This window comes from Populus nigra, chromosome 3 (assembly GCF_951802175.1).
Source record: "Populus nigra chromosome 3, ddPopNigr1.1, whole genome shotgun sequence".
Lineage (NCBI taxonomy): Eukaryota > Viridiplantae > Streptophyta > Magnoliopsida > Malpighiales > Salicaceae > Populus > Populus nigra.
Genome location: NC_084854.1, coordinates 18,419,794 through 18,445,383, shown reverse-complemented (window position 1 = coordinate 18,445,383; position 25,590 = coordinate 18,419,794). Strand labels below are relative to the sequence as shown.

The following is a 25,590-nucleotide window of genomic DNA, read 5'->3' as shown; positions in this document are numbered from 1 at the left end:
TTTTTTTGCAGTACCTTTAATATGATACTCTTGAACATGTGCATTATGTATGCTTGAGCATACATAATCAATTGATCCTCTATATATCACATCCTCCTAGGGGTATTAAAATAAGTGTTCAATCATGTAAGCTTGATGTTGTCACCATTAAAAGTAGTGGTTGAAGACATGTGCCTTATTAGACAAACATATATGTCCTCTTGGTTAACCAACCCTCCAGATCATATTAAAAGGGCTTTGTCTATCGGGAGAGTAGTTACATGGTGATATCTTGTAGTATAGATATTATCTCCCTAACACGTAGGTAGAACATGTAATATGTTCTAATCAATTTGTGATTAAAATGAATAGCACAAAGTAAATTGTTCTTATAATCAACCTTGATACATAATTATTAAAACGTATTATCATTGCCTTAAAAATCAATCAATTTATACATAATTATTAAAATGATAATGAGTTTAAATATGAGTTTTATGTTTTTTTGTACAAGTCAACTCACTTTCAAGTTCCATATGTTTTCAAAGCGATGTTGTTCCTGCGAGTATATAATCATCCTGTCATTAGGACCTGGATGCACTTATCAGCAACATATCACACTGTTAAAGCTGCAAAGAGGAGCTGAGCCTCTCTGCCTGGGTAAAAATAAGAGGAGACTTTTGGATGTTCCTGCTTATCTCTTATCGAAGCTCTTTGAATCAGCTTAAAACATCTAGTTTATCATTGAAAAGCTAGGGTAGCAAGATATTGACAGAAATCAAACCTGCAATCTTTCCATCCCAACTTTCTCTTCTGACAGCTTCTGATCCCAACTCTAACTGGTGAAATCCCATGTAAAATCATCTGCATCGCGTCGATGCTGCAAATATCATGAACATTACAACTCTTATTCTTTTTAATCATAGCAATGCACACTACCGAGTGTGTAATGGTGATTAGCTGTGGACAAGGCACGATCTAATCCTTTGAAGGTAGCATGCTGTATTCTATTCATATATGCAGAGAAAGAAATTTCCGTTTTCCCGTTCGCAAAGCTTTCGATATGCATGAAATTTTACCTTAGCCAGGCTTTGTCCCATATCTGATCATATTTAGACAGCCAAATTAAAAAAAAAAAAATCCATGTAGCTCTAGCGTACCAATATCCTGAAAAGGTGCCAGGAAAAAAAAATTAAAAAAAAAAAAAAAACACTGAAGGGCATCCTTAATTTACCGTTCATTATATTGTGGAGGCAGACCCAACAGGAATTGAAATTGACATTGAAGGGAGCAGTGGGGATTTTTATTTTTTATTTTGTTTGACACGGTTCTGTCAGCGTTTTTTTTCAGGTTTTTTGCCTAAGGTTTTTGTTAAAAATCCGTCTTGGTCCTTTCAGTTTGAAATTTTTACTTTTGGGTAACAAAGTTCATTTTTTTATGTTTTAGTCCCTAGGTTTACATAAGATGGAGGCCACCGGCAAAAGGTTTAGGAGGGAGAAATTCTTTCATTGTCCATATTTCAGCCTCCAAAATACTCATTCTTGGTTTCCATGAGCTCTCTGTGATCGCCGGACTTCCACTGAGTTATTTTTTGTTCTTTACATTGCCGATAAAGTAAGATCACGGTTGAGAAAGATATTTTTTAGGTTAATTATGTGTTTTTGAATCAAAATATGGGTTTTTTCATATTTAGGGTTTCTGAGAATCCAAAGGAGTATTTTTTTTTCTAGGAAGAAGGAGGTTAAGAAAATGATTTTGAGACGTAAATAACAGTTGCTTAAATAACAGGGTAGGCCCACGAGTGTATTAAATTTGTGTCTGATGCCTTCTCTAGAAGTATATATATCGTAGGAGAGTTAATTTAAAGAAGAAGATGAAGAAGAACTTCTTCTTCTTCTTCATCTTGTCTCCCTGATTTCTTGACTTGTTACAGGCTTGAAAGAGTACCTCAAATTGCTATTCACAAGAAGAAAAATAGCTTTTATTTCACAGCGCTTTATTCCATCAACAAACCCTTCTAAAACAAAAACCAAATTCCGACTACATCAAACTTTAACCCTAATTCCAACTTCAAACACTCAAAATTAAAAACCCTTCAAGCAGTCTTTCACAAGTGGAATTGCTCTTTCTGACCATGTATCAATAACAGAATACCTTCATCAAATTGGTCATATCTACATGACAAGCACAAAACATACAGGTAGAACCTCACAACTGAAGCACTAAAATACTCAAGTTATTCGATAGGCTCTCAAAGACACCGGGAACCATCATGGCAGTCATTTGTCACTAGGGGGCAATGAGTCTGCAATGGCAGTTATCTTCTTCTGCAACTCTGGCTTGTTGGCTCCTACAAGCTTCTCCAGCTGCTTCCCATCTCTAAGAAAGAAGAAAGTAGGAGTAGCTTTGATCTCCCATGATGTACTGAGGTCCTGCGAAACACACACAATATGATACTGACATCCACCATCATTTGGATCGACATATTCTGATGTAAACAGAAACTATAACAATATCAATATATAACAGCAGATTAAGTTCTGCATATTCTGCTCAATGAACAAATTCCAAAATCAGGATTCTTTTTCTCTTTCTCTCTTTTTTTTTTTTTTTTATGTTTCTTCAATATCAATTGTGCAAACTGCAGGATAAGTCTCAAAAAAATGAGAGACAGTGCTTACATGCAACTAAAAGTCTAGTCAAGACAGTCCAGCCTGTTTAATGGATGAAAAGAGAAAAAGGAATATCATTCAAATATAATAGAATTTAGAACTTACAGGTAGTTCATCAACATCGACCAATAAGAACAGTAGAGAAGGGTATTTTTCAGAAAGCTCGTTGTAGAACGGTGCAATCTGTTTACAAGGACCACACCATGTTGCACTGAAATTTGCGAGCACCTGTTAAACATCCATATTCAGTTCAAAATGAAAATAGATTATTATAAAACACTAGTCAGGTAGATCAAACAAACTTTTCATGAAGTAGCTGACTTCCAAACCCAACCAGCATAAATCATATAGTAACAGCCGCAAATGAGAGCTGTCCCCTGCTTGAGTAGAAATAATGGAAAACTTTTGGATGAACCTATTTCATCTCTTATTTTGGTTCTCAATAGAACTGTTTAAATTTGCCAACCTCAGGCTATAATTCTCAGCCAAAACACATAATAGTGTATTACTAAGGACAATGGAAAAGACAAAAATCAAACTTACAATTTTGCCATCCCTACTTGCTTCTGACAGCTTCTGATCCCAACTCTCTTTTGTGGTAATGAGGTGCACATTACCACCAGCAAACTCAACATGCAGCTCATCATTGTCTGCATCACGTTTATGCTGCAAAAACCATGAACACTCAGAACCCTGTCCTTTTATGACTTCCATAGGATAAGAACAAAACATGTGTATTAGTGCGCATTGGCGATTGCAGCAGACAAAACACAATTTAATCCTCTGAAACAGTGGCATAACAAAGTGGAAGCCTCAAGCACAGGTGGGAAATAATAATTAAACAAGTCAGCTATATCTATATTTAAAAGGATTCCATTTAAAAATATTAAGCCAGAAGAATTGATTTATTTTCTTTATAAATATAAATAAGTTCACTGGAATAACATCAAAAGCATAAAAAACAAAATAGACAGATTTGTTTTTCAAACAAAGTAGAATGCAGATTTTTAAACCAAAGTTTCATATTCAAATTTGAAAAGTTTCTGTTATTGTTTTACAAGTTTAGAATGGTTAAGAGAGTTCATTCTTCTTCATGTTGGTGTATTATCCTCTCAAAATAGTTCCCCTCTGTCGATTGACTCTTCATGGACTGTGTGAAATTTTTAATTGTGAGCGCAATATTTTTAGGACACATAATAATTATTTGTATTACATATTCAGTTGATATCTCTCAATTAAAACTACCAGTGATGTGAAGCTTGTTATAACTCTATATGTTTTTTCTTCCTAAATGCATAACCATGATATGTGAGACAGACCTGCACCATTTCAACTTAGAGAACTTTTCTAGAAGCAATCAATTAATAACTCAACAATATTGTATCCATCTCATTCTTCACCATCTTTTCCATGCTGCAAATGAAAATCAACCACTAAAAGCTCTTTCTTTTCCCCACTGGTTGCCGTGGAACAAATTTATCAAAATTGGATGAACAGTCTTTACTTCAAGATCAGGATGGGGAATCCTTTTCTGCAATACCATTGCGAAGGTCCCGACCTCCATTTTTCATAATTTGACATTGCTTTTTTCTGCAATCTTACAAACTACTATTTTGGACATTGCTTCATTCTAAACATTTCACAGTACATTCAAGGGAACCAAGATTCATTGATAAGCTTCCATTTTCCTGCTTTTCTCCAAAGCAATTTTCCTTGTTATTGTGAAAGCAATATGAAAGACAACAATAAACTTAAATCCACATACAATCGTCCACACTAAACACAACACTGAGTGTGCCTTGGTGATACACAGTGGACAAGGTACAATTTGATCCTTTGGAATGATGCTAAAACATAAATTAGAAGCCTCGCAAATAGGTGGGGAGTAAACCATGGAGTCAGCTATATCTACATTCAAACTGAGTCCATTTGAAAATATTAAGCCGAAAGAAGTGATTCATTTTCCTTTACATAATTGAATAAATTCATTTGAGTGCCGCCAACAGCACATCCCGAAATAGACAGATTTGGTTATTGTCAAACAAATAAAAGGAGAATTCTAAACCAAGTTTCCCATTCAAAGTTAAAAAGATTTTCATAATTTGTACAAATTCCAGGTGGTTGAGAGAGTTTGTTCTTCTTCATGTTCACTGATCACTCAGAAAATCCTTAACTGTTATTGTCACGTGTTTACGATGTGCTGTATTATAAACTACTAGTTTGGAAATTGTTGACTCCTCATAGTAACTCTCCGATAACCAAACCCCATCAATAAGCTTCCATTTTCACGACTGTTTAGTAATTTTTTTTCCATTTGTGTTATAATAAAAGCAATATGAAAATCAATAAGAAACCCGGATCCACAAATAATCTTGCACATACACAACCAAAGAGAGTAATGGATTGGAATTATATGTAAGAAGATAAAATGATTAATTGTCATAGAAACTCTTACCTTATCCAAGCAAAGTCCCATATCTGATTTCCAAACTTTTAATCCCAAGCAGCTTAACGTAGTATACCAAATATCCTAAAAATGGAACAAAATCCAAAACCTTCAACACACCTAAAGAAAAAACCGCCAAGATTTATACTGTTCACCGTAATTGACAACAGAAACAGTATAAATAAATAAATTGATCACTTCGAATCAAAACTTTGAAGAGCGCCTCTGTTGCATATCAGATAAATTAAATTAGTGTGGTAAGAAAAAGGAAAAGTCTTTCAAAACATTTCTCTTTAAGAACCAAAATTATGGTTATTTACTTCAACAATCAGCATTGAAACTCTCTTCTTCAATAATATTAGTAACACTAACATCAGTTCTTCTAAAAAAAACACAGCAGCAGCATCAGAAGTAGAAAGAAAGAGGTATAGAGAAAGAAACGAAGACAGGAGTGGATAATTAATTACCTTCTTAAAGATAATTAGAAGGAGATTATGAATGAATTGTCAAGGTCGAATGAAAACCCTAGTCTTTAATTGCGGAGTAATGGAAGGAAAGAAGGGAGGTAAAAGAGAAGAGAAAGAAGCATGTTTTGTGTCTATAAGCAGACACGCTTTCTGTCCTTTGCTTTTTTCTGTTTGAACAAGTAAAAAGAAGAGATAAGTTACAAAGGTCCAAGGTTGTCCACACCGTTCTTGTTGTGCTTCAATGGCTATCAATCTGCTCCATTTTACAACTCCACGATTTTGCAGCGTCACCCAACCAATACAGAGGGTAAACTCTTCAAATCATCGTGAGATAGACTTCATTATCGGTTAACGCGCAAATTAATTCAATTATATCCTTGCTATCAAACTAAAATATACTGTAAGACCTAGATGGTTCCACGATGACCAGGACCAAAAAAATACATATTCCCGGTTAATTTATTGCTGAATAAAAAAATTGAAAAAAAAAAAGTGAGTGTGAACTCTCGATCGGGTCACAAAGTCGGGAGAATTGTCTAGAAAATAATAATAAAAAAATTATAATGCTAAATTTGTAATAAATTCAATATGAACGGATGAAGTTGAAGTCAATTAATATAAAATATCTGGAAAAAAGCATAAACAAAATCAAGTAATTAATCAAACTCATGATCTAAGTTATAAGAATAAGATAATTTAATAAAAAAAATATAAAATTAAATTATTAACCTAACTTGTTGTTGAAAAACAAAACCAGAAAAATATTCAATTTAAAAAAAAAATAACCCAAAAAAAGACCACAATCAACCTAAGTTATCTTAGGATCTACATTATGAGATTGGAATAACTCTATCAAAAGAAAAACGAAGAAAATCATGAAGCACAATTTTGAAACAAATAAAATGTTGATGGAAGAAATTAAAAAAAAATCATTGTAAAAAAAAGACCTAAAAAAAGTCAATAACAACCCGGGTTAACCTTCCAAATATATGATTCAAGTCATAAGAATAAGATCGTCCACATAAAAAAATCATGAGGTCGAATTGTTCTCGGTGAGCTGTTTCCAATGCTACTAAGGATAGTGGTGTTTGGACATTAAAGGAAAGCGCACAAATTGCCAAATCACAACGGCTTCCTCCACGCCTGCCCGATCAATTTGTCATACCTGTCATTTTTTGTCCCTAGAATTTGTTAAGTTTCAAATTAGACTCTTGAAGCCTTGATTGTTTTAGAACAATAAAATCAAATTTTATTTTACAAAACCAAGCATAAATTGCATGTTAGAATTTTTCTTTGATATTGTGGAATCCCCATATCTTAGGTAAAAAAATAATCAATGTAAAATAATCATATTGAGAAAAAATCAAGAAAAAAAAGGTTAAATCTCTTCCTTGCTCATGCAATTCAATTCTCCATGTTTACGAGGAAAATGAGCTTAATACTTTTCTAGTATTCAAATTAAGTCAATATAGTTTTAATTTAATTTAATTTAATTATGTCAAATCCAGCAGAGTCAGCTTTGTTTCTTAACACCTTGAGTAGCCCTTACGAAGCTAAACAAAAACAAATAACAAAGCTAGAACCCAAATTAATATAATTTAAAAGGACCAAATATAAAAATAAATAAAAAGAACTTGAAAAAGAAGAGAAAACACCTTGTGAATCCATGGTATTTGCTGTCACAATGAACATGAGTCGTCAGATCTGCTTTAGTCTTTTTCTTGATTCGTAATTTGACTTTTTATATCTTGTTTGTTTAAATGATGAAGTTAATTGGACGCCATCCTGGGTGTGTCTGCCCTTAATGAAGGCACTTGCACTTGGTCAATCAGAAAATGTCCTTTCTTTTGGTTTTTTCTCTAGCATATGCGGGAGATCAGCATATGCCCTAGTTGTTAACAAGCATAATTGGGAATTGAGAGGAGACTAAAATTTGGTGGAGTGCAAGCAATGTCCACGCTAGGATCACTTGGCACTCAACCATCATCACTAGAAGAAAACACCCTCTCGTGGCTTGACTTGTTATGACTGGATTTAGGTCGATTTGGGTGGTGGTGGTGGTGGTGACAACAGACCAGCATTCTCATTCTTCAACAAGCACCTCTCTTTCAATTCTCTGATTTTATTACTTCAAATTTTAATATGTTTTTAATTAAAAAATTAACAAGTTTTCCCCTCTCCTGACGAGGTCCAAGGATCATTCTAGGCAAAACTGATGATGGTCCAAGGATCATTGTGCAATGGATGACAAGATGACAACTTGCCAAAATGGAGGCAAGTTAGTGAGCGGCAAGATGTGAAGAATAAGAAACTGGATCCTTCGCGTTCCATCTTGTTCAACGTTACATGAAGTCGATGATACCTTTTTTCATATTTCACGGGAATTCACTTCGAAGGTTTCACTATTTGATATCACGACATTTGAGAGCAGAACTCCATCCTCTGGAACTTTGAATATACTTCAACCTGAAGATCCATCTACCCCCCTTGACAGAATCTCCATAACAATGAAATCTCATTTTGTTCTGTTTAAACATGCAAAGGGCCCAGGCCTAGAGTGGTTTAAGCTTTTCCTGGCTTCACCATCTCCTACAAGATATCTTAAAAATTCAATTTCAGTACCTACAAAATTAGGTCAGGAGATTGGATCTATCATGGCAAAGTTTGATTCCGTACTCCCACAGTTGGATCTTAAAGAAAATAATATCGAAACAACCAACATCTTCAAAGTTGAAAATAGAAGTGGAATGCACCCTTCTATGTCTATGCCCTAAAGATGAAACTCACACATGCAAAAAAATTGTCTAGATATTATAATGGGCAGGAAAGGCAAGATTAAGACAATTAAATGAAGATGAAATGCCAAGCCAAAGGCTAAACAGTTAAGAAAGAACGTCTAGATCAAAACAACATACTTTCCATTCAGTTATTTTCCATGCAATCCCCAAAACATTGTTTGGAGGTGCATGGAATGTCATCCATTCTTCCGAAATTGAAACCCACCCTTAAACCAACACCAAAAGAGTAAAACAGACTATGTTTCAACACATATTACGATAAATATAAACCATTTATACATTGCCTCCATAACCTCAGCCCATGGCATACTTCTGTGTCCAGCTGCGAGCAGTGGCTTCATATTTGGATCGGTCAGTCTTGTACATATGGGCAATCTCCGGTACAAGAGGATCATCAGGATTTGGATCAGTCAGCAATGAGCAAATGGAGAGCAGTACCTGATGTGCATCCAAGTATATGATTATGCTTCCAATAAGTATATGATTATGCATCCAATGATTAGTAGTAATAAATCTTTTTTAGACTATGGTAGCATGAAAAAAAGTATAGAGACTTTTGTGTTGGTTTCAGAATGAAATTGAAAGCCTCGTGCTCACCCAACCCACTGAACCACTCTGCTTTGACAACTTTGATATAACTTCTTAAAAATAAAAAATAAAAAAGCAAGTTCAAGGAACTAGAACCCTGTTTGAACATCAGCAACAGAGAGCTTCCCTCATGTTCTTTATCTATGGAACATACAGCCAATTCATGTTTTGTATCCTAAGAAACATAAACTACAGGAGGACATTCATGTTGATAAACAGGAGGCCAAAACACACCCCATTGCTACACGCAAGCATAGACTGGCAAGCTAATTTTAGGACACCTAGTCATCTCAAAGTAACATTCTAACTCTTGGTGGAAAACTTTTGTAGGCAACAAACAGGCAATGCAAAAGGATAAAAAATCAATGGAAGACAAAGACTCTTAGCAATAAACATAATCTAGCGCTAAATTTGGAAGAGAGCGGTGTGAATGCCACTGTATTCTTAAACTATTGCTACATAAAATATGTGATCAAACTCTTCCATTCTCCATTCATCCTAAAACCGAAGACAGTCTACAAACTTTACTAGGGCATGCTACTGGTAAGTAAAAACGAGAACTATAGCATATTAACATGTTATCAGCATTAATTAACAGAATGAAATCAAACCTTAGAGATGGTAAGAGCAGGACTCCATTGCTCTTTGAGAATATCAAGACAAATGCTTCCATTACTATTAATGTTGGGATGAAAGACCTTGGTCCTAAATGCAACCTGAAGGGGGGAAAAAAGAAACAAAATTGCCCTTCAAAAAACACACACAATTAAACAAAGCAAAGCCTCTTTATGCAACCACATACAGACACGGCTCAAAATCGGAAATTGCACCATTGACTGCAAAACAAATTACCTTTGGGGGCTTGAAAGGATAATCAGGAGGAAAATGGATAGTAACTAGAAATACCCCTCCTGCATATGGACTATCAGCAGGTCCCATTATTGTTGCTTGCCAGTGAAACATATCTTCAGCTACAGGGCCTATATCCCAGAAAAAAAAAATATCAACCCCAAATTTGAGTAATTCCACATGAAACAGATCATTCAATACAAAATAAAAATGCAAGCAAAGTGGGCTCCAAGCCATGACCAAGCACAGTAATGTTGACAGAAAGAAGTTGAAATTTAGCTTAAATTAGAATGATTAAATAACTGGGCTTTTCAGAAATAAAAAATTATTGCACACCTGCACTGCAAGAAGTAGGCGGATCCTTCTGTAAATCCTTGAGTTCCTTCAAAATACGCTTTGAAGCCATTATTATTACTCCTCCTATGCACCCTTAATAAAAACAGAGAAGAATCACAGTTACAACAAGAACAAAGAAAAATATATAAAAAGAAAGGGCAAAGGATGATTACCTGAAGATGAAAAGATGGGGTTGTGGAAGGGGGAAATCGACGAATCGACGATCTGGAAATGAATTAACGGTGGATCCAACACAACCGCTGATTTCCCACTCCCTGGCCTCTTCTTTTATTTCTTTTTCTTCTTACACCCAGAGATAGCGCAGAGGCGGAGGTGGAGGAGGAGGGTCTGCTTCTGTATTCGGATTCTGTTTTTATAACGTTTTGCTCTAGTATTAGGGTCTGTTGGCGGTGATGAGGTGGAAATCACCGCTTGGAGGTTTGAAAATAAAAGTTTGAAATATTGTAATTTTTATATTTAGAATAAAATATTAAAATATAGAATTAACTTTAATTATATTATTTGAAATACATGGAAATAAATTGAATTAATAATTTTGACTATTTATTTTTAATTTAAAAATTATTTTAATACGTTTTTTTTTGTTATAAATACCCTTATATTTATTTAAAATAACGTAAAATATAGGCATTTTAAAAATATATAAAAATACTCATATTAATTTTTTATTAAATATTTTTTGAATTTTTTTAATATATATATGTTAAAAAATCTATATTTTTTCGAATGTTAAGAAAGTTTTTTTGTATAAATATTCCAATAAAAATTGTTTTATTTTACCTCCAATTCAATATATTTAATTAAAAGTATTGATGGGGCTTTACGCTCGGAAACATGTTAAAAATTACAATTTATAGATACTTGTTGTATTTTTTATATATATTAGATATAATTTTAAATACTACTTTTAATCTTTACTTATTTTTAATTTATATCCAATTATGTATTAATCGACCATGATCCACGTATATAGCAAAAAAAAAAATCATTATTCATGCATACTTGGTTGAGAAAAAAAGAAGAAGAAGAAAGGAAGATTCAGGAGAAAAGAAAAGGAAAGATTAATAAAATTATGATTGATACCAAGTAGAGAAAGAAAGGATATTGTGCTGACAAAAACTTTTTTGAGGAAAGAAAAGGATTATGAGATAAACAAAGCAAAAATACAATTTGTGTTAATATGTCTGTATTTTTAACATATTGTTTTTAAATTTAATTTTAAAAAAATTATTGTAGCAAATTAGCAAACAGACCCTTGTTATTTTGTTCTAAATCAACTGTTGATTTTTCACTAAATGACAAGTCGTCTATGGGATCTCTGTAGTTTGTCATTCACCTTAAACGGCGTGGTATTAGGGTCATGGATGACGGTTCAGAAGTCAACACTTTGGTAAGTCATGGTGTCGGTTATCTATCTTCCACGGAAACATGTTACACATTCTCCCACGTCCTCTAATATAGCCAGTTATATAACGCCACCTCATCAACTGAAAATAAAGAAAGGTGAAATCCCCTACTCTCTGGTCCACTAGATGCATAAGGGAGAGCAACAGTCACAGGCTCACAGCCACCTGATTTGAATACCTCTCTTTTGTCAACGATCACAACATCTATTCTCTTCTTATTTTCAATCGACGAAAAAGGAGCCGTTACCAGCACGGAGAAGAGAGGTTTTCACTCTCCTTTGCAAAGAAACGTTTCGAATTTAAATTAAAGAAGAGGAGGAGGAGGAGGAGGAGGAGGAGGAGGAGTTCTTTAGTGCATCAGTATGTGTTTGAGATCAATGCATCCAATATATGGAATTTACTCTCTTTTTTTAAATATCGTTGTTTCTTGAAGCAGATCTAATAGCTAGAAAATCAAAGTGAGGTTTAATTTAATTGGTCAGTGATTATTTTCTTTTTTGATGTGATTGCAGGTTTTTGTGAATTTAAGGGAATCTCGGAGGTTGCTTAAAAATGGAGGAAGAGAAGAAGAAGAAAAGAAACAAGAAGAAGAAAAGCAAGCAGAACAACCACACCAACAATAATAAAGCATCAGAAGACGACGTGTCGGTTGGTGCTGCTACTAATAATAATAGTAATGGGCAAAATCAAGTTATAGAGGTTTCTTCAAATGGTGATGTCGTGGACGCAGAGGATTTTAATGGACATGATGATAAACCCAATGGAGCAGCATCGCATTCTGTAAGAGCTCAATTCTGTTTTTCCTTTTTTTTTAAAATTTTAAAACCAATTTAAGCGCGCGCGCGCGCTTAAGTAATGATTGAGTTTTGTTTTATGTGGGTTCGATTGGTTCTTGTTAATTAATTAATAAATAAATGGAGCATTAGCCTCTTAATTTTGTAATGAAAAATGGAAATGAAAACGAAAGAGAAAAATAATCTGCCAGATGATATGACTGGATTATTGATGTGTTAGGGGTGAGCTTTTTGTGTCTTTTGTTGATAAATTAAGTTACGTTTTGATTAATAATGATAACCCAAGAAGCGCTTTGTCTTCTGCCACGCTCTCCTTAAGTTGTCTGCGGCAAGATTTGACAATGGAGTTTACACGTTGCATTTTTTGAATTCCTTAACGAAAACTTCTGAGATTATGGTTTATAGTGTATTTTATCACGTCTTTTTGTCTACATTTTCCTCATGTTAAGGGAAGATAGGATAGTACTTGTGACCATTTTTTAAATGGAGTTTACACGTTGCATTTTTTGAATTCCTTAACGAAAACTTCTGAGATTATGGTTTATAGTGTATTTTATCACGTCTTTTTGTCTACATTTTCCTCATGTTAAGGGAAGATAGGATAGTTCTTGTGACCATTTTTTAATCGCTACATGTTTTCAGATTCTTCTTTTTGCTACTTCTACTTAGATTTTCTGTAGGATTGACTGCTGGTGATGATCCCACCTTTTTAAAATTCTGTTTTGCAGCCCTGGCTGAAAAGAGAGGTGAGGCATTCGATCAATTAGCTCTTCACCCTTGTTTCTTCCCTCTTTCTTCTCCCTATCATTTATGTTACACATTCTCATATATTTGTTTTTAACATTAGTTTTGAAGAGGAAATATATTCTTTGTTTCTTTTCTTTTGTACAGGCTGCTTTACAAGAGACAATCAAACATTTACAAAATGAAACCGATTCACTCACAAGGACGAAGGTGCTGAATTATATTTTGTGAATTATCACATGCATACGTGCTCATGCACAAGACATTCTTCCTGTTGTCATGTTGAATTATTCTTTTTTGTTTTAATTCTTGCAAGTAATGTACTGCATTTAACAGGATACCTTTGAAGAGACAATCAAACGATTACGAGATGAAAATGATTCACACATACAGAAAGAGGTGCTACGAACTTATTCCAACTGTGGGAATGTTCCTGACAAAAATTATCTGAATTACTTGACACACTTCGTCTTGTAATATTAAATTGGTTTCTTTGTTTTGACATTTATGCAAAGCATGAAGGAACTTACTGCATTTTACAGGCTACCTTAGAAGAGACAGTAAAACAGTTACAGAATGAAAGTGCTTCGCACACGCAGAAAGAGGTAATATCAATGCATTCAATGGTGGGATGGAATGGATTAATTTGTGGTGGACTTCACGAGGCTAGGTTTTTCTACCTTTTTCCTAATTATTTAAGTCTCTTGTCGTTGTTTGCAATGTGTTTTTGCAGGCATCCTTGGAAGATACAATCAATCAATTAAGAAGTGTAAACAATTTGTGCATACAAAAAGAGGTAGCGTAAATGTTTTTTAATCATTTGATAGATGATGAAATTTGTTTTGAGTTATGTTTAGACAGGAAAATGGTTTTTTTCCCTCCTCTCTTTCATTCATGATACTAAAGTTCCAATCTGTTTGTTTGATATTTTTGGGAAGAGGAAGTCGCCTGACTATAATTTTACAGGCTACCTTTGAAGATACAATCAAACAATTGAAAACTGAAAATGATTCCCACCTGCAGAAAGAGGTAGTATAAACAGTCAGCTGAATCTTAATTTTATGCTTTATGTGCTCTTACTGTCTGCCCTAAAATGGATGCTTTGCAGGCTGATTTAGAGAAGAGAATTGTACAATTGCAGAGTGAAAAAGATTTCTGGCTTCAGAAAGAGGTAATTTTGGTTTTATAGGCTTGTAAATAAATCTTTTCTCTTTTGGAACATTTAACACATTCAAGGGCATTTCTCTTTAACATGATAAGCCTTGGAACCAGTGTTGGAAAACATCGTGTTGCATGTTAATATGCAATTTGGCATACCCAGCTTATCACTAGATTGCCAGCTAATAAGATGCACTGTTAACTTTTTATCATATCACGTGCAGGCTGGCTTTGGGGAGAAACTTAACCACTTACAGGATGAGAAGGCTGCTCTGGTTTTAAAAGCTGTATATTCCGTGCCTCGCAGCCTTTCAGTGAAACCATAACAAGAATTGTTTCACTGATTGGCATTATGCATTTCATTTTTGGTCTTTTCTAGTGTGCTTATGAGAAATAGTGCTTGATAATTTATTATTTTGAAATTTTATCAATATAGTTGAATAACTTTGTGATATGTTCCACAGGCAAGCATAGGGGAAAAGATTAGACTATTAGAGAGTGATAAAGATTCTTGGACCATATCAGAGGTAATCACCTTTTGTTATGTTCGTTGTGTTTGCTTTTTCCCAAGTTCTTTTTTTCCTTCTCACAAGAATTTGTTTGGTTGAAAGAGAGAAAAATTGGTTAGGTGCTGAAATGGGAGGGTTCAAGCACAATGATGTGTTTCAAGGAGAGTGATTTAGGGAGGGGAGGAGGGAAGAAAGGGTAGATAAGCAGAGGAAATAAAATAGGAGAAAACTAGAAGACTTGTATTGGAGGATAAACTGGTTTCATTTTATAGCTTGGAAATGAGTTGGAGGGTTCTTGCAGAATGATGCTGTACACGGAGAGGGATTTAGGGAGGAGGAGAGGGAGGGTAGAGAAGTAGAGCAAATGAAATGGGATAAAACTAGAATAATTGTATTAGAGGAGATACTGGTTTCAATTCGTAATCTTTAATCATCAAAATGATGTCTATAAGACATAATGTGTGCGTTCTTTTATAGGCAGCAAAAAAGAGAGGAAGAATAAAACTACATCAATTATCTATATGCTTACAGGAAATGGAATAAAGTTTTATACAGTACAGTTTCTGACTAAATAAATATTAAGGTCATGGTAAACTATAATAATCTTAACTTCTAAATAAGAATACCATGAATAAAATTTCAAGAAAAATAGAACAAATATTTTAAAGTTGTTCCATTACTCTAGCATTGTTGTGGCATTTATCTCTTGCAGTAACAGTTCGTATCTATCCTTTTTATAGTCATCAGATTGAATTATCAAAGATGACCATTAATATACTTGCGCATCAATGTTCTTACTCAGAATACAACCAAAGAAACCATTGCTAGAATGAATATCGACGTCACAAGACTACGAATGCAGGTATATAGTTTTATTCATGTAGTTATTGTTACATCAACGCTTCTGTTGCAACAGCCTATTGAACTTCACTGTGTTTGTAAATGTGGTTTGCATGAGCTCTGTCATGTTTAAGCTAATTGGTTGGTAGATTTGGTTATCCTAGAGAGTAGTATGTGTAGCTCACAGCCATTCTGCATCATAACCTTGTATGTGTTCTGGTATGGAAATTAAAACAAAGCCTGGCAGGTGGTGGAGTTGGAAGATTCCAGGAATAGTCTCGTGAAAGAAAACCAACAACTGAAGGAAAGCATCTCTGACCTGAAGTTACAGCTTCAAAACATTGATACGAGTGTCTCCTTTGCTAACACATCAGAACTCGGAAAGGTTTGTCATCCTGTACCCAGCTTGTTAGCTTTTTGGAAGTTAAATTTATGGTCATATGTCAATTAGTTTTTGCTGTTAAAAGTTTTTTGGTGTGTGCGATTTTATTCTTACATTGAGATTCCTTGTTCTCTCTTGTGTTCACATTCATGATAAATTGTGAATAAACGTATTGAAAAGTTGGGTGTTTAATGTAGCTTGGAGCTGAAAAGGAGGAATTGAATTCCCAGATCGAAGCAGCTTGTGCACTGGTAGACAAATTGATCACAGAAAATGCAGACCTTGTTGAGAAAGTAATGAACCGCTATTCTGCTATCCCTCGATTACCCCCCCCCCCCCTTCCTAACTAATTCCAATGGTCCAAAGAAGGCGTTATGTATATAGTCTTTAAGTGGGTGTTTACTGATGTTATGCATCCACCAACTTTTAGTCAGGTTAATGCACGTGAATGCGTGGGTTTGAGCTCGCTTTTGTGTGCATGCACTCGTGTGGAATGTGTTAGCAGGTATTGTGACTTTTTTTATCATTTAACTCTATATTTGTTTCTTAGGTGAATGAGTTGTACATTAAACTTGACCATCAAGAGACAGCAGCTAGTTTTTCTTCAGCAACTGGAAGAGGTGTTATCGTTAGAAATTCTGAACTCGCCAATGGAACTCATCCCATGGCTGATTCAAATGCAAACCTGACTGCATTGGGCCATAAGCTAGAGTCCTTGGAAATGGAACCTGCTGTGGTAGTTCAATACTCTTCAGAAGGTGGCTCTGGAGAAATTGTGCAAATCCCATTGGATGATAATGAAGTTCCGGATTTGGAGATGCAAGCTGCTGAGACTGACGATAAGAGTGGTGCTGTGCCACTTACGGATGCTCCACTAATCGGAGCTCCTTTCCGGTTAATATCATTTGTTGCAAAATATGTTAGTGGTGGTGACTTGGTCAACAGATGATTCAAATTAGGGCACTGGCTAGGATATATGATGTTTCGTTCTTCCCATGCATCTTCTTGTCCATTTTCATTTTTCTATGATGGGCAAGTGTGAGCCATTACTTATTTTATTTTATTTTATTTTATTTTTTTATTATTACTATCACCACACCGAACATGTTAACTGCAGAGTTGATAGACCATTTTCTTGTCCTAAACTTACGTATATTTTTTTTCTGGATTATACTAAAGTTGTGTCTGGGAGTGAATTGTGTTTTTAAAATATATTTTTTTATAAATTAATTTTTTTGAGTTTTTTTGATACGTTGATTTAAAAAAAAATAAAAAAAATAAAAAAAAATTATTTTAATATATTTTTAAATAAAAAAATTATTTTAAAAATCAACTTCAAAATAACAAATCGACTGCTCTTGCATGACGTGTCGGCTTTTTAAAATAACGAAGGCACTTTAAGCGACATCGTAGTGGTAACATCACTTGGGCTTGCTGGCTCAATAAGTTGTGTCGTTTATTTTCTGCAGAAAACTTGCTCCGCATTCTCCTAATTTACACTCGTGCAACCAATCATATCCCCCCACCTCATCCCTGGAAAATAAAAAATCTCCGCGCACTGGTTCACTGAAGTAAATAACTGTAAGAAATCACAGCCGTCGGATTTAATTAACTCAGATCAAGCTAGCAGTACAGTGCTCAATAAAGTTAAAAAAAAACCCCACCAAACTGTAAGAAAGCGAAGCCGTATCAGCAGCCAATAAGAAAGGGGAGATGAAGTCACCAAACCAATAAAACAAAAACACGTGGAAAATAACGTAGCCGTTAGTTGAGGCCGTTAAATTAAAAAGGTCAGTCTTTTCGCTTGCTTATTCGTTGTCGTTTGCGATCTCTGTTTCTATTTCTAATTTGTTTTCCTGCTCACTGAAGAAAAAAAAAAAAAAAAAGAGGAAGCCACGTAATCGGAAATGGAAGCACACGGAGGAGGCGGCGGAAGTGGAAGCCTCCGGCGAGTGTTAGTTTTGGCATTTTGCGTAGCCGGCATCTGGTCGGCTTATATATATCAAGGTCTTCTTCAAGAAACTCTGTAAGTTCGTTTTCTGACGTTGTGTTTATTTAGTGATATATATATATATATATATATTTGATAGCATTCTTTAAATTTGAATATAATTTGATGTAGATCGACGAAGAGATTTGGTTCAGATGGGAAGAGATTTGAGCAACTAGCATTCCTAAATCTGGCTCAAAATGTAGTTTGCTTGATATGGTCATACATGAGTAAGTGATTTTTATTTTATTTTTGGTCCTAATCACAATGCTATTGCTAATTCTATTAAATGATTAAACTGAACATAACATAAAAAACAGTGATAAAGATATGGTCGACGAGGAGTGGTAGCAGCAGCAGCAGCAGCAGCAGCATGGGTGCTCCGTGGTGGACATACTGGAGCCCTGGCATTACAAATACAATCGGGCCAGCCTTGGGTATTGAAGCCCTAAAGTATATCAGTTACCCTGCCCAGGTCCTGGCAAAATCATCCAAAATGATACCAGGTAGGCCGGTTGATTATCATCAAACTACGTTGCTGTGGTGTTTTGATAATGGATATCTCTGTGATGGATGGGATATGGTTTTGGTTTGTGGCAGTGATGTTGATGGGTAGTCTGGTGTATGGTATAAGTTACACCCTTCCTGAGTATCTTTGCACTTTCCTTGTTGCTGGAGGGGTATCCACATTTGCTCTCATGAAGGTGACCAGAAGTAAAATATCATCTGCTGCGTTATTATTATTAATTACATGATTCTTCTTACTTGTTGCTTGGGGTTGGAATCATTTCAGACTAGCTCGAAGACCATCAATAAACTAGCACATCCAAATGCACCCCTCGGATATGGCCTTTGTTTCTTGAACCTTGCATTCGATGGATTTACTAACGCTACTCAGGACTCACTAAAAGCGAGGTATGTATAAAAGTCACACTTGGTTAAAAGAAAAATGATCCTTCTCCTGTTTATTCCATCCATCGCTTGAAGGAACAAGTGTGTTTTACTTTCATTAATATTTAAGGGAACAACTTTAGTCAACCTGTGGGAGAAATATTCAGTTATGCACAGAAATCTTAGCCAAGTTAGAGAAGTATTCAAGAGAGAACTTGCACCTATATAGTCCTCTGGTGTCCTATATTCCACAGCCCTCAGCTCTTTCTGTCTCTCTTGTTTTTGGTAGCTTTAGAATAATTTCCTGGAGGAGATACTCTTTTGGTCAAGAGTTTGGCTTTTGTCACAAACGATCTCTTATAAATCTCAATTGATGTCCCTTCTGAAATCGGAAGGTAATTAAACTAGGGCTGCTATGAGCCTCATGTGCATCCATTTTAGTTTTTACTCAAAATATCTTCATTTCTCAATAATTTTCTGGGTCGATCAGGTATCCAAAGACAAGCGCTTGGGATATAATGCTGGGAATGAATTTGTGGGGAACAATTTACAACCTGATCTACATGTTTGGCTGGCCACATGGTATTGGATATGAGGCAATCGAATTCTGCAAGCAGCATCCAGAAGCAGCATGGGACATTTTTCTCTACTGCCTTTGTGGCGCTGTGGGTCAGAATTTTATCTTTCTAACCATTAGCTGCTTTGGATCTCTAGCTAACACGACCATTACCACAACCCGCAAGTTTGTCAGCATTGTGGTTTCTTCGGTGCTGAGCGGCAATCCCCTATCAGCAAAACAATGGGGATGCGTAGTCATGGTGTTCTCTGGGTTATCATATCAGATTTATCTCAAGTGGAGAAAGTTGCAGAAACTGCAAAAGAAGAGAAAGCCTTTGTGACTATAACAGTTTTGAACTTCACATGTAATTCTTCTTTTCTTTTAATTTGTTAAATCATCATTTTGTATCCGTAAAGATCAACGGTTTCAAATTCACAGAACTAGTAGAAATTGCAAAATGTAATTGAATAGATACTTATCAAGGCAGTGAGTTTAAGTTTTGAATGCCGCCTTCGTGGACGATTTAATCTGTCGCCTTGACCTTGTTTATATTTGGACGTGTTAATCTGAATAATTCTATGAAAACTAAAATCGTTTCGGGAATTCATGTGTTGATCTCTGATGGGTTCCATATTATTTAAATGGGTGATATGTGGTTTTAGTAATTTGGTGACAATTACTTAAAAAAATATATATAAAAAGCATTGACTATAGATTAACATTTAGAAGAAAAACAGTTTAAATAACAAGGATTTTTTAAAAAATATTTCATGATTGTCCACAAATAATTAATAGGTATTAGCAAGTTGTGAAAAACACTTTTTTAACACAATAAAAAAAAAAACATAAAGTAAACTCGGATTATAAAATTATAAGTCAAACTTAAATTGACACTTAAATTGACAATACCAAGTAGTAAATAACAAAACAATACAATTAAAACATAAATAGGTAATGATCCAGTGATAAGAGTTTGGGACCAAGAGGTTTGCTCCATCTGTGGTCTCAGGTTCGAACCATGTGGTTGCTCATATGATGGCAATTGAAGGCTTACATGGTCGTTAATTTCAGAGCCCGTGAAATTAGTCGAGATACGTGCAAGCTAGCCTGGACACCCATGTTAAACTAAAAAACTAAAAAAAAAACATAAATGAAATAAACAATAAAAAAAATTCAAGAATCTTGAATTACATAGAAAGCTAAAAATAAAGCTTATTTTTATATAAAAAAATTATAGGCGAATAAGAATAATATTTTTAAAAATCAAATATAAAAAAATAATTTTTGAAAAAACTTATATTAAAAAAGGTTTGTAAAACTCATATCCGAGATCATGAGACCAAGATAAACTTATAAAAAAAATTTAAAATAATCACAAAACTAAAAAAAATACTCGAGGCTACTTGAGCCAACCATCTAATATACGGGTCAGGTTATGATATCAGGATAACATGAAGAAAAAAAAACAAAGAAAATAACAAAACCTAATGTTTTTTTAAAAATCAATATTGAATATTCAATAATAAAATAAAAAGAATTAGAAAAATAACAATTATAAACAAGAAAAAACTTGAGCCCATACGGGTCGCTAACCTAAAAGTTAAAATTTAAAGCGCTTTAAAGTTTGAACATTTTACTGGTAGTGATGTCAACATTAAAAAAATATTTTTTATTTAAAAATAAATATTTTCACTAATCTAAATAATATATTTAATAATTTTCTGAAAATGACGTGAAACATTTTACATTTGCACTCTTGGTTGCAACTTGCAAGTAGCATGTTAGTTTTGAATTTATTTAAGGAAAAATATCATCATCACTCTTGTTTAATCATTTTCTTACTTTATCTGGAAAATTATAGTTTACATCCAATAAGTTGATAATATTTTATATACTCCTTTATACAAACTAAAAATATCAACCAAAAAATCATATTATTTATAAGATTATTATTATATTCAAATTAATGACTAGAAAACCCTTATGATATTAATATGACAACATTTTCATCAAACTAATAATTATACTTGCCATCAAATTAATATTACAACTTTGTAAAAATTAAAAAAAAAAAAAAACTAAAATTTTCATAGTATTATTTCATCAAACACTTTGTCTGCAATACAAAATCAACCTCGCTCCTTCATCGACGGCTTTGCATACGTGATAAAAAAATCAACTACAAGAATTTCATTTTCCTGAGCGGCCATAAAATCCAATCACTTGAAGTAAGTAAAACTAAATGTGGACTTTCGAATCATGCGGCGGCTTACAATATGTGAAGCCTAAGTTAGAATAGATGCATATAATATTGCCCAAATAAATGTTTGACTAGTATATGTTTTGATCCTCATTTTGGGTTGAGATTGGCATGGGAAGCTCCTTGGTGTGTCATTTGATTTTTTTTTCTCATGTTCATTACTTGCAAGTTCATTTTCTTGATCAGCTGTGAATTACATGGCTGGCTGCAAAACTGCAATCTCTAACGTTGTTCTGACGATTGTTGTATTTTTGACCTTGCAATTTATCACACCTCTTTTCAAGCACACCCCAATGCCATACTCGCAGCCATCATTATATCAGCTGATACCCCCTGTTTGGATAATTAAATTGGTTCGGAGGAGGGTACTGCTGATTTTGGATGCATTGATTGTGATTGTAGTTTCCAGGTTGTGGGGTAGACTGATGAGGAGGATTGGGTGGGTGTCTCTGGCTTCTTGAGTTCCATTGGGCATCATTTGGATAGCCATTTGGCATAGCTTGAAGAGAGGAATAGGGTTTTACCATTGAAAGACAAGTGTTGAAGAGAGGGTATCTTGAAGAGTGGAAAAGGCATTTTTGACTTTTGATCGAAACAAAGAAGAGATAAAGAGAGAGAAGGGAAGAAGGACGATGAAGAGATGGAAAAGGAAACTGGTATGTTGTTTATGTGTTTGTGTTGTGTCATAGATTTGAAAAGGAAAGAAAAATATAGAAATTGGCTCAAACAACATCTTTTAAGTCCAATTTGAGGGACTTTCCCTATATATAGAATTGAGCCTGTAAAACATCAGAATTTAGATCCAACAATTAGATTAATGAACATGTAGGGACCAAACAAATAAAGACACGGTACAACTGATGAACCTGGTCAGAATTTGGACTGAATGAATGTTGCTTGGTTAGATCAGTGAGTGAGTGGACATTGATATTTCAACTTTATTTGATGCTGGGAAATTCTGCAAAGCTGAAAAGGACATTAAATTCTGCAAACTTTTAGGTTGGAAAGAGATCAAATTGGAAGAACAAGAAATATTCTCTTCCTTCCATGTTGCCCACAATTCTGTTTAGATTCATATTTTATGGCAGTCTTTGTCAGGAGGCTCCATTTTCACCATTTTAAGCTACAAAGTAAGAAACAATTAGTGTGTTTAACTTTCAAATAAAATCTTGACATACATATAAAAAAACAATAATCAGAGTTTCAGCATTTACAGAAATCTTCTTTTCCATACAAAAATAATAATAAGAGAGCCAAATTCAACTCGATTTGCACATTCTGTATAAAGCATGGAGCCTGTCTCTGAAAAACCATGCCTTTGCCTATATTTGAAGATGAGAGAAATCATATAATTCCCAGATTGAACCTGGTCCGTCTAATGGTTTTTGTGGAGAGTGGTCACAGGTTTTTCTTTTTTGGTATCCAAATAATCTTTTGTTTTCTTTTTGAAGATAAGAGCTTCAAGAATTGCAGCAAGTCCAAATGTGTATAAAAGAATAGAATCTTTAGTAGATCACACTTTAGGGTAATATGTATAAACTCCTAGAATCTGAAAAAGAGATTCCTAGAGAAATTGAAGAGGAAAGAGTGAATAGAGAGATCATAGAAAAGAGCAGACTTGTTCTCTCAATCACAATCTCCTATCCATTTAGCCCACTGTCGCGTCCAGGTGCACTAAGTTCTTGGTAGACGCTGCATAAAACAGCTCCTATAAATAGTGTGGCCGATGACCATTACTAAGCATGTAAGCTAACATAGCATAGATCAAGTGTCCCCTAGAGTTCCTCTGAGCACTTCATTGGGAATCTTCGATCAAATGAAAGATTATTATCATTCCTACTGAAGTGTTTGGGGGAACTCCTGGTGTCATTTGATGTTAATATTTCATTATGAAAAGCTCAGAAAACAAGAAATCAGGCTTCATGTTACTACGAGAACTTAAGCAAGTAGAACTTGTACACTGAAACCCCACAAAATGGTGCAAAGGTTAGAGCTAACTCTTTCCATTGTATGTCTCAGAACAACATCACTGGTAGGCAATGTCTTTTTTCTTTTCTTTTTTTTTTAAAAAAAAAATAATTCATGACATATTTGTACATATCCCATCTTTTGAGGCTGTATATTTTGACACCAGCTTTCACTATATTTGCTGTCATCATTATTTGACACAAATTTAAGAACCTCCAATTGATGCAGGAGCATTAATGAATTTGGATTAAATGCTTCCAACAGAGCTTAAAAGAACCTGAGCTCAGCCCAAAGAAATCAACAAAAAGCTGAAATTAAATGCTCACTACAGGTCCTGATTTCAGTTTCAAATTCAAACGTAAAACTTGTATCCAGACCAAATTACTAGTCAAGCCACGTATCATTAAGAAGATGTGAGTGTCGAGTTTCCAACGCATCAAATTGTGAGAGATTCGGATCTTCCTACCAAGATTGTGGCCATTTTAGTGACAAGTGTGCAGGCTGCTGGAATGAGAATTCAGCAGAACCAAAACCCTTCTGCCAGCGTTTCTGCAACCAGCAAGACTGCCCTCTTCGTCAACAAACATCATAGCAGCTTTGACATTTTTTACTCTAAATCACTTTCACATGTAAAGCCTTTACAAGTCAATATTTGACAAGATTTTTAAGAATATCTTCACTTTGCTAATGAATCAAGTATGCAAAGTATGAAACAAAATCTTCCAGATACAAAATCACTGTCTGCAATCAAGGAAGATCATAATGGCTAGTATATGATTGGCAATTGCAGAAGTCATACCTGCATATTGTAGAAATCTATTTCATTCTGTGAATATTTTCCTTCCTTTAGTACAGTAGCTTGTACCTATAGATTCTCAAACAATACAGCACTGTAGGTACGTCCCAGGTAATTAAGTATTTGACAATACAAATATCTTATGCGCTTTAGACCCAAATAAAAGCTGACTTCCTTGGAAAATCACACGTATGACAGATTTTGCAGAAAATCTGTCACTTGAATTTCTTTTCAGCCTCACCTAAAACATTAGCTAGATGGAAAACGTTTGTCTAGGTGTAAACTTTCTTGTTTGTTCTTTTCCTTGGAGGGATTGTTCCGAGTATAAAAAAATTATGTTTCAAGAATGTAGTAAGAAATTAAACGTGCATTTAATGGAATTAAATTCGAGTGGGACTGTTGAGCTATTTCAAACTCTTAATTCTAACAAGAGGGAAAGGAGGCGAGTAACTGAGTACCGTCAGTCAGAATTTAAAGATAGCAATTAAACAAAGACTACAGAATACTTTAAATGGACGAAAGGAGCTGAGGTGTAAACCCTAAATTTCACAAGTTTATTCTCTTTAAAAAATAATAATGGTAAAGTCTCATAACTAGAAGGTTTATAAAGCTTTAAATATACATAAACCTAAGAGATTTTCAATATCTAAAGATTTGATGATCCGTGTTACGATACAGTTGCTACTATTAGTAAAACAGCTCCCAAAAACTACTGTAAAAATTTGAATGTTATCCAATAGATCAAATTAAAGTTATAATTCTTTTAAATTGTTATTCTGGCATTACAACTAGATCTCTTCTTGAGCTTTGAACTCATCTGACGACTCAGAATCACATATTAATGCAGCCCGACTACATCACTAAGCTTGGTGTTGTTTTGGGTGTCGTGCTAGCAAGAGTGGTTCTATATATTGATCCTCGTGCTGTTGAACTTTTCTAGACAAGGCAATGACGATACCTTAAATACACAATGGTTGATGCTTGATGCCAATTCACTGAGGTATATTATGTAGCGGACTAACATCACAACATGATTAGTGGCTAAGACTTTGAGAGGTATGCCAACAATGAAAAAATATAGACAACCTGGAAGTTGGTTGGTGGAGTCGGCTTTGGCTTTTCAGAAGTTGCAGAAGA

At 34.5% G+C, this 25,590-nt stretch overlaps 4 protein-coding genes across 10 annotated transcripts; 2 read left to right on the top strand and 2 right to left on the bottom strand.

Moving 5' to 3' along the window:
* Positions 1 to 1,938: 1,938 nt before the first annotated feature.
* LOC133690364 (thioredoxin H-type-like) lies at positions 1,939 to 6,005 on the bottom strand. 3 transcript variants are annotated; one of them, XM_062110638.1, is made up of 5 exons: positions 5,565 to 6,005; positions 5,107 to 5,217; positions 3,195 to 3,317; positions 2,757 to 2,879; positions 1,939 to 2,411 (listed from the first exon to the last, which is right to left on the bottom strand). In XM_062110638.1, the coding sequence occupies exons 2-5, from the start codon at positions 5,125 to 5,127 to the stop codon at positions 2,259 to 2,261; spliced, it is 420 nt and encodes a 139-aa protein (XP_061966622.1). In that variant the 5' UTR covers positions 5,128 to 5,217; positions 5,565 to 6,005; the 3' UTR covers positions 1,939 to 2,258. The 3 variants fall into 3 exon arrangements, with proteins under 3 accessions (XP_061966622.1, XP_061966623.1, XP_061966621.1); XM_062110639.1 differs by having other exon boundaries at positions 5,107 to 5,181; positions 5,788 to 6,005; XM_062110637.1 differs by having other exon boundaries at positions 5,107 to 5,181; positions 5,565 to 6,003.
* Positions 6,006 to 8,461: 2,456 nt separating this feature from the next.
* On the bottom strand, positions 8,462 to 10,508 carry LOC133687989 (ubiquitin-conjugating enzyme E2 28). The gene is made up of 5 exons (XM_062107352.1): positions 10,309 to 10,508; positions 10,136 to 10,228; positions 9,803 to 9,930; positions 9,562 to 9,666; positions 8,462 to 8,800 (listed from the first exon to the last, which is right to left on the bottom strand). Exons 2-5 carry the CDS (start codon positions 10,203 to 10,205, stop codon positions 8,657 to 8,659), a joined length of 447 nt encoding a protein of 148 aa, XP_061963336.1. The 5' UTR covers positions 10,206 to 10,228; positions 10,309 to 10,508; the 3' UTR covers positions 8,462 to 8,656.
* Positions 10,509 to 11,670: 1,162 nt separating this feature from the next.
* On the top strand, positions 11,671 to 17,134 carry LOC133690311 (uncharacterized). Of its 5 annotated transcripts, none has more exons than XM_062110554.1 (15): positions 11,674 to 11,922; positions 12,075 to 12,342; positions 13,085 to 13,102; positions 13,248 to 13,310; positions 13,437 to 13,499; positions 13,616 to 13,705; positions 13,834 to 13,896; positions 14,067 to 14,129; positions 14,209 to 14,271; positions 14,483 to 14,545; positions 14,723 to 14,785; positions 15,570 to 15,629; positions 15,855 to 15,992; positions 16,187 to 16,282; positions 16,540 to 17,134. In XM_062110554.1, exons 2-15 carry the CDS (start codon positions 12,115 to 12,117, stop codon positions 16,936 to 16,938), a joined length of 1,470 nt encoding a protein of 489 aa, XP_061966538.1. In that variant the 5' UTR covers positions 11,674 to 11,922; positions 12,075 to 12,114; the 3' UTR covers positions 16,939 to 17,134. The 5 variants fall into 5 exon arrangements, with proteins under 5 accessions (XP_061966542.1, XP_061966538.1, XP_061966539.1 ...); XM_062110556.1 differs by having other exon boundaries at positions 11,676 to 11,922; positions 13,643 to 13,705; XM_062110558.1 differs by lacking the exon at positions 16,187 to 16,282 and having other exon boundaries at positions 11,671 to 11,922.
* A 667-nt stretch (positions 17,135 to 17,801) lies between these two features.
* LOC133688975 (UDP-galactose/UDP-glucose transporter 3-like) lies at positions 17,802 to 19,933 on the top strand. The gene is made up of 6 exons (XM_062108658.1): positions 17,802 to 18,015; positions 18,112 to 18,209; positions 18,300 to 18,485; positions 18,580 to 18,683; positions 18,773 to 18,894; positions 19,361 to 19,933. Exons 1-6 carry the CDS (start codon positions 17,897 to 17,899, stop codon positions 19,767 to 19,769), a joined length of 1,038 nt encoding a protein of 345 aa, XP_061964642.1. The 5' UTR covers positions 17,802 to 17,896; the 3' UTR covers positions 19,770 to 19,933.
* The last annotated feature ends 5,657 nt before the right edge of the window (positions 19,934 to 25,590 follow it).

Excerpts from the sequence above, each read along its gene's own strand:
- LOC133690364 (XM_062110638.1), bottom strand. The coding sequence starts at position 5,127 with ATGGGACTTTGCTTGGATAAG. Across the intron at positions 3,318-5,106 it reads TGGGACTTTGCTTGGATAAG|CATAAACGTGATGCAGACAA; the intron begins GTAAGAGTTTCT and ends TGGTTTTTGCAG. Across the intron at positions 2,412-2,756 it reads TCGATGTTGATGAACTACCT|GACCTCAGTACATCATGGGA; the intron begins GTAAGTTCTAAA and ends TGTGTTTCGCAG.
- LOC133687989 (XM_062107352.1), bottom strand. The coding sequence starts at position 10,205 with ATGGCTTCAAAGCGTATTTTGAAGGAACTCAAGGATTTACAGAAGGAT. Across the intron at positions 9,667-9,802 it reads ATCCTTTCAAGCCCCCAAAG|GTTGCATTTAGGACCAAGGT; the intron begins GTAATTTGTTTT and ends TCCCCCCTTCAG. Across the intron at positions 8,801-9,561 it reads CTGCTCTTACCATCTCTAAG|GTACTGCTCTCCATTTGCTC; the intron begins GTTTGATTTCAT and ends GATGCACATCAG.
- LOC133690311 (XM_062110554.1), top strand. The coding sequence starts at position 12,115 with ATGGAGGAAGAGAAGAAGAAGAAAAGAAACAAGAAGAAGAAAAGCAAG. Across the intron at positions 13,706-13,833 it reads CTTCGCACACGCAGAAAGAG|GCATCCTTGGAAGATACAAT; the intron begins GTAATATCAATG and ends GTGTTTTTGCAG. Across the intron at positions 14,272-14,482 it reads ATTTCTGGCTTCAGAAAGAG|GCTGGCTTTGGGGAGAAACT; the intron begins GTAATTTTGGTT and ends TATCACGTGCAG.
- LOC133688975 (XM_062108658.1), top strand. The coding sequence starts at position 17,897 with ATGGAAGCACACGGAGGAGGCGGCGGAAGTGGAAGCCTCCGGCGAGTG. Across the intron at positions 18,016-18,111 it reads GGTCTTCTTCAAGAAACTCT|ATCGACGAAGAGATTTGGTT; the intron begins GTAAGTTCGTTT and ends AATTTGATGTAG. Across the intron at positions 18,895-19,360 it reads CAGGACTCACTAAAAGCGAG|GTATCCAAAGACAAGCGCTT; the intron begins GTATGTATAAAA and ends TGGGTCGATCAG.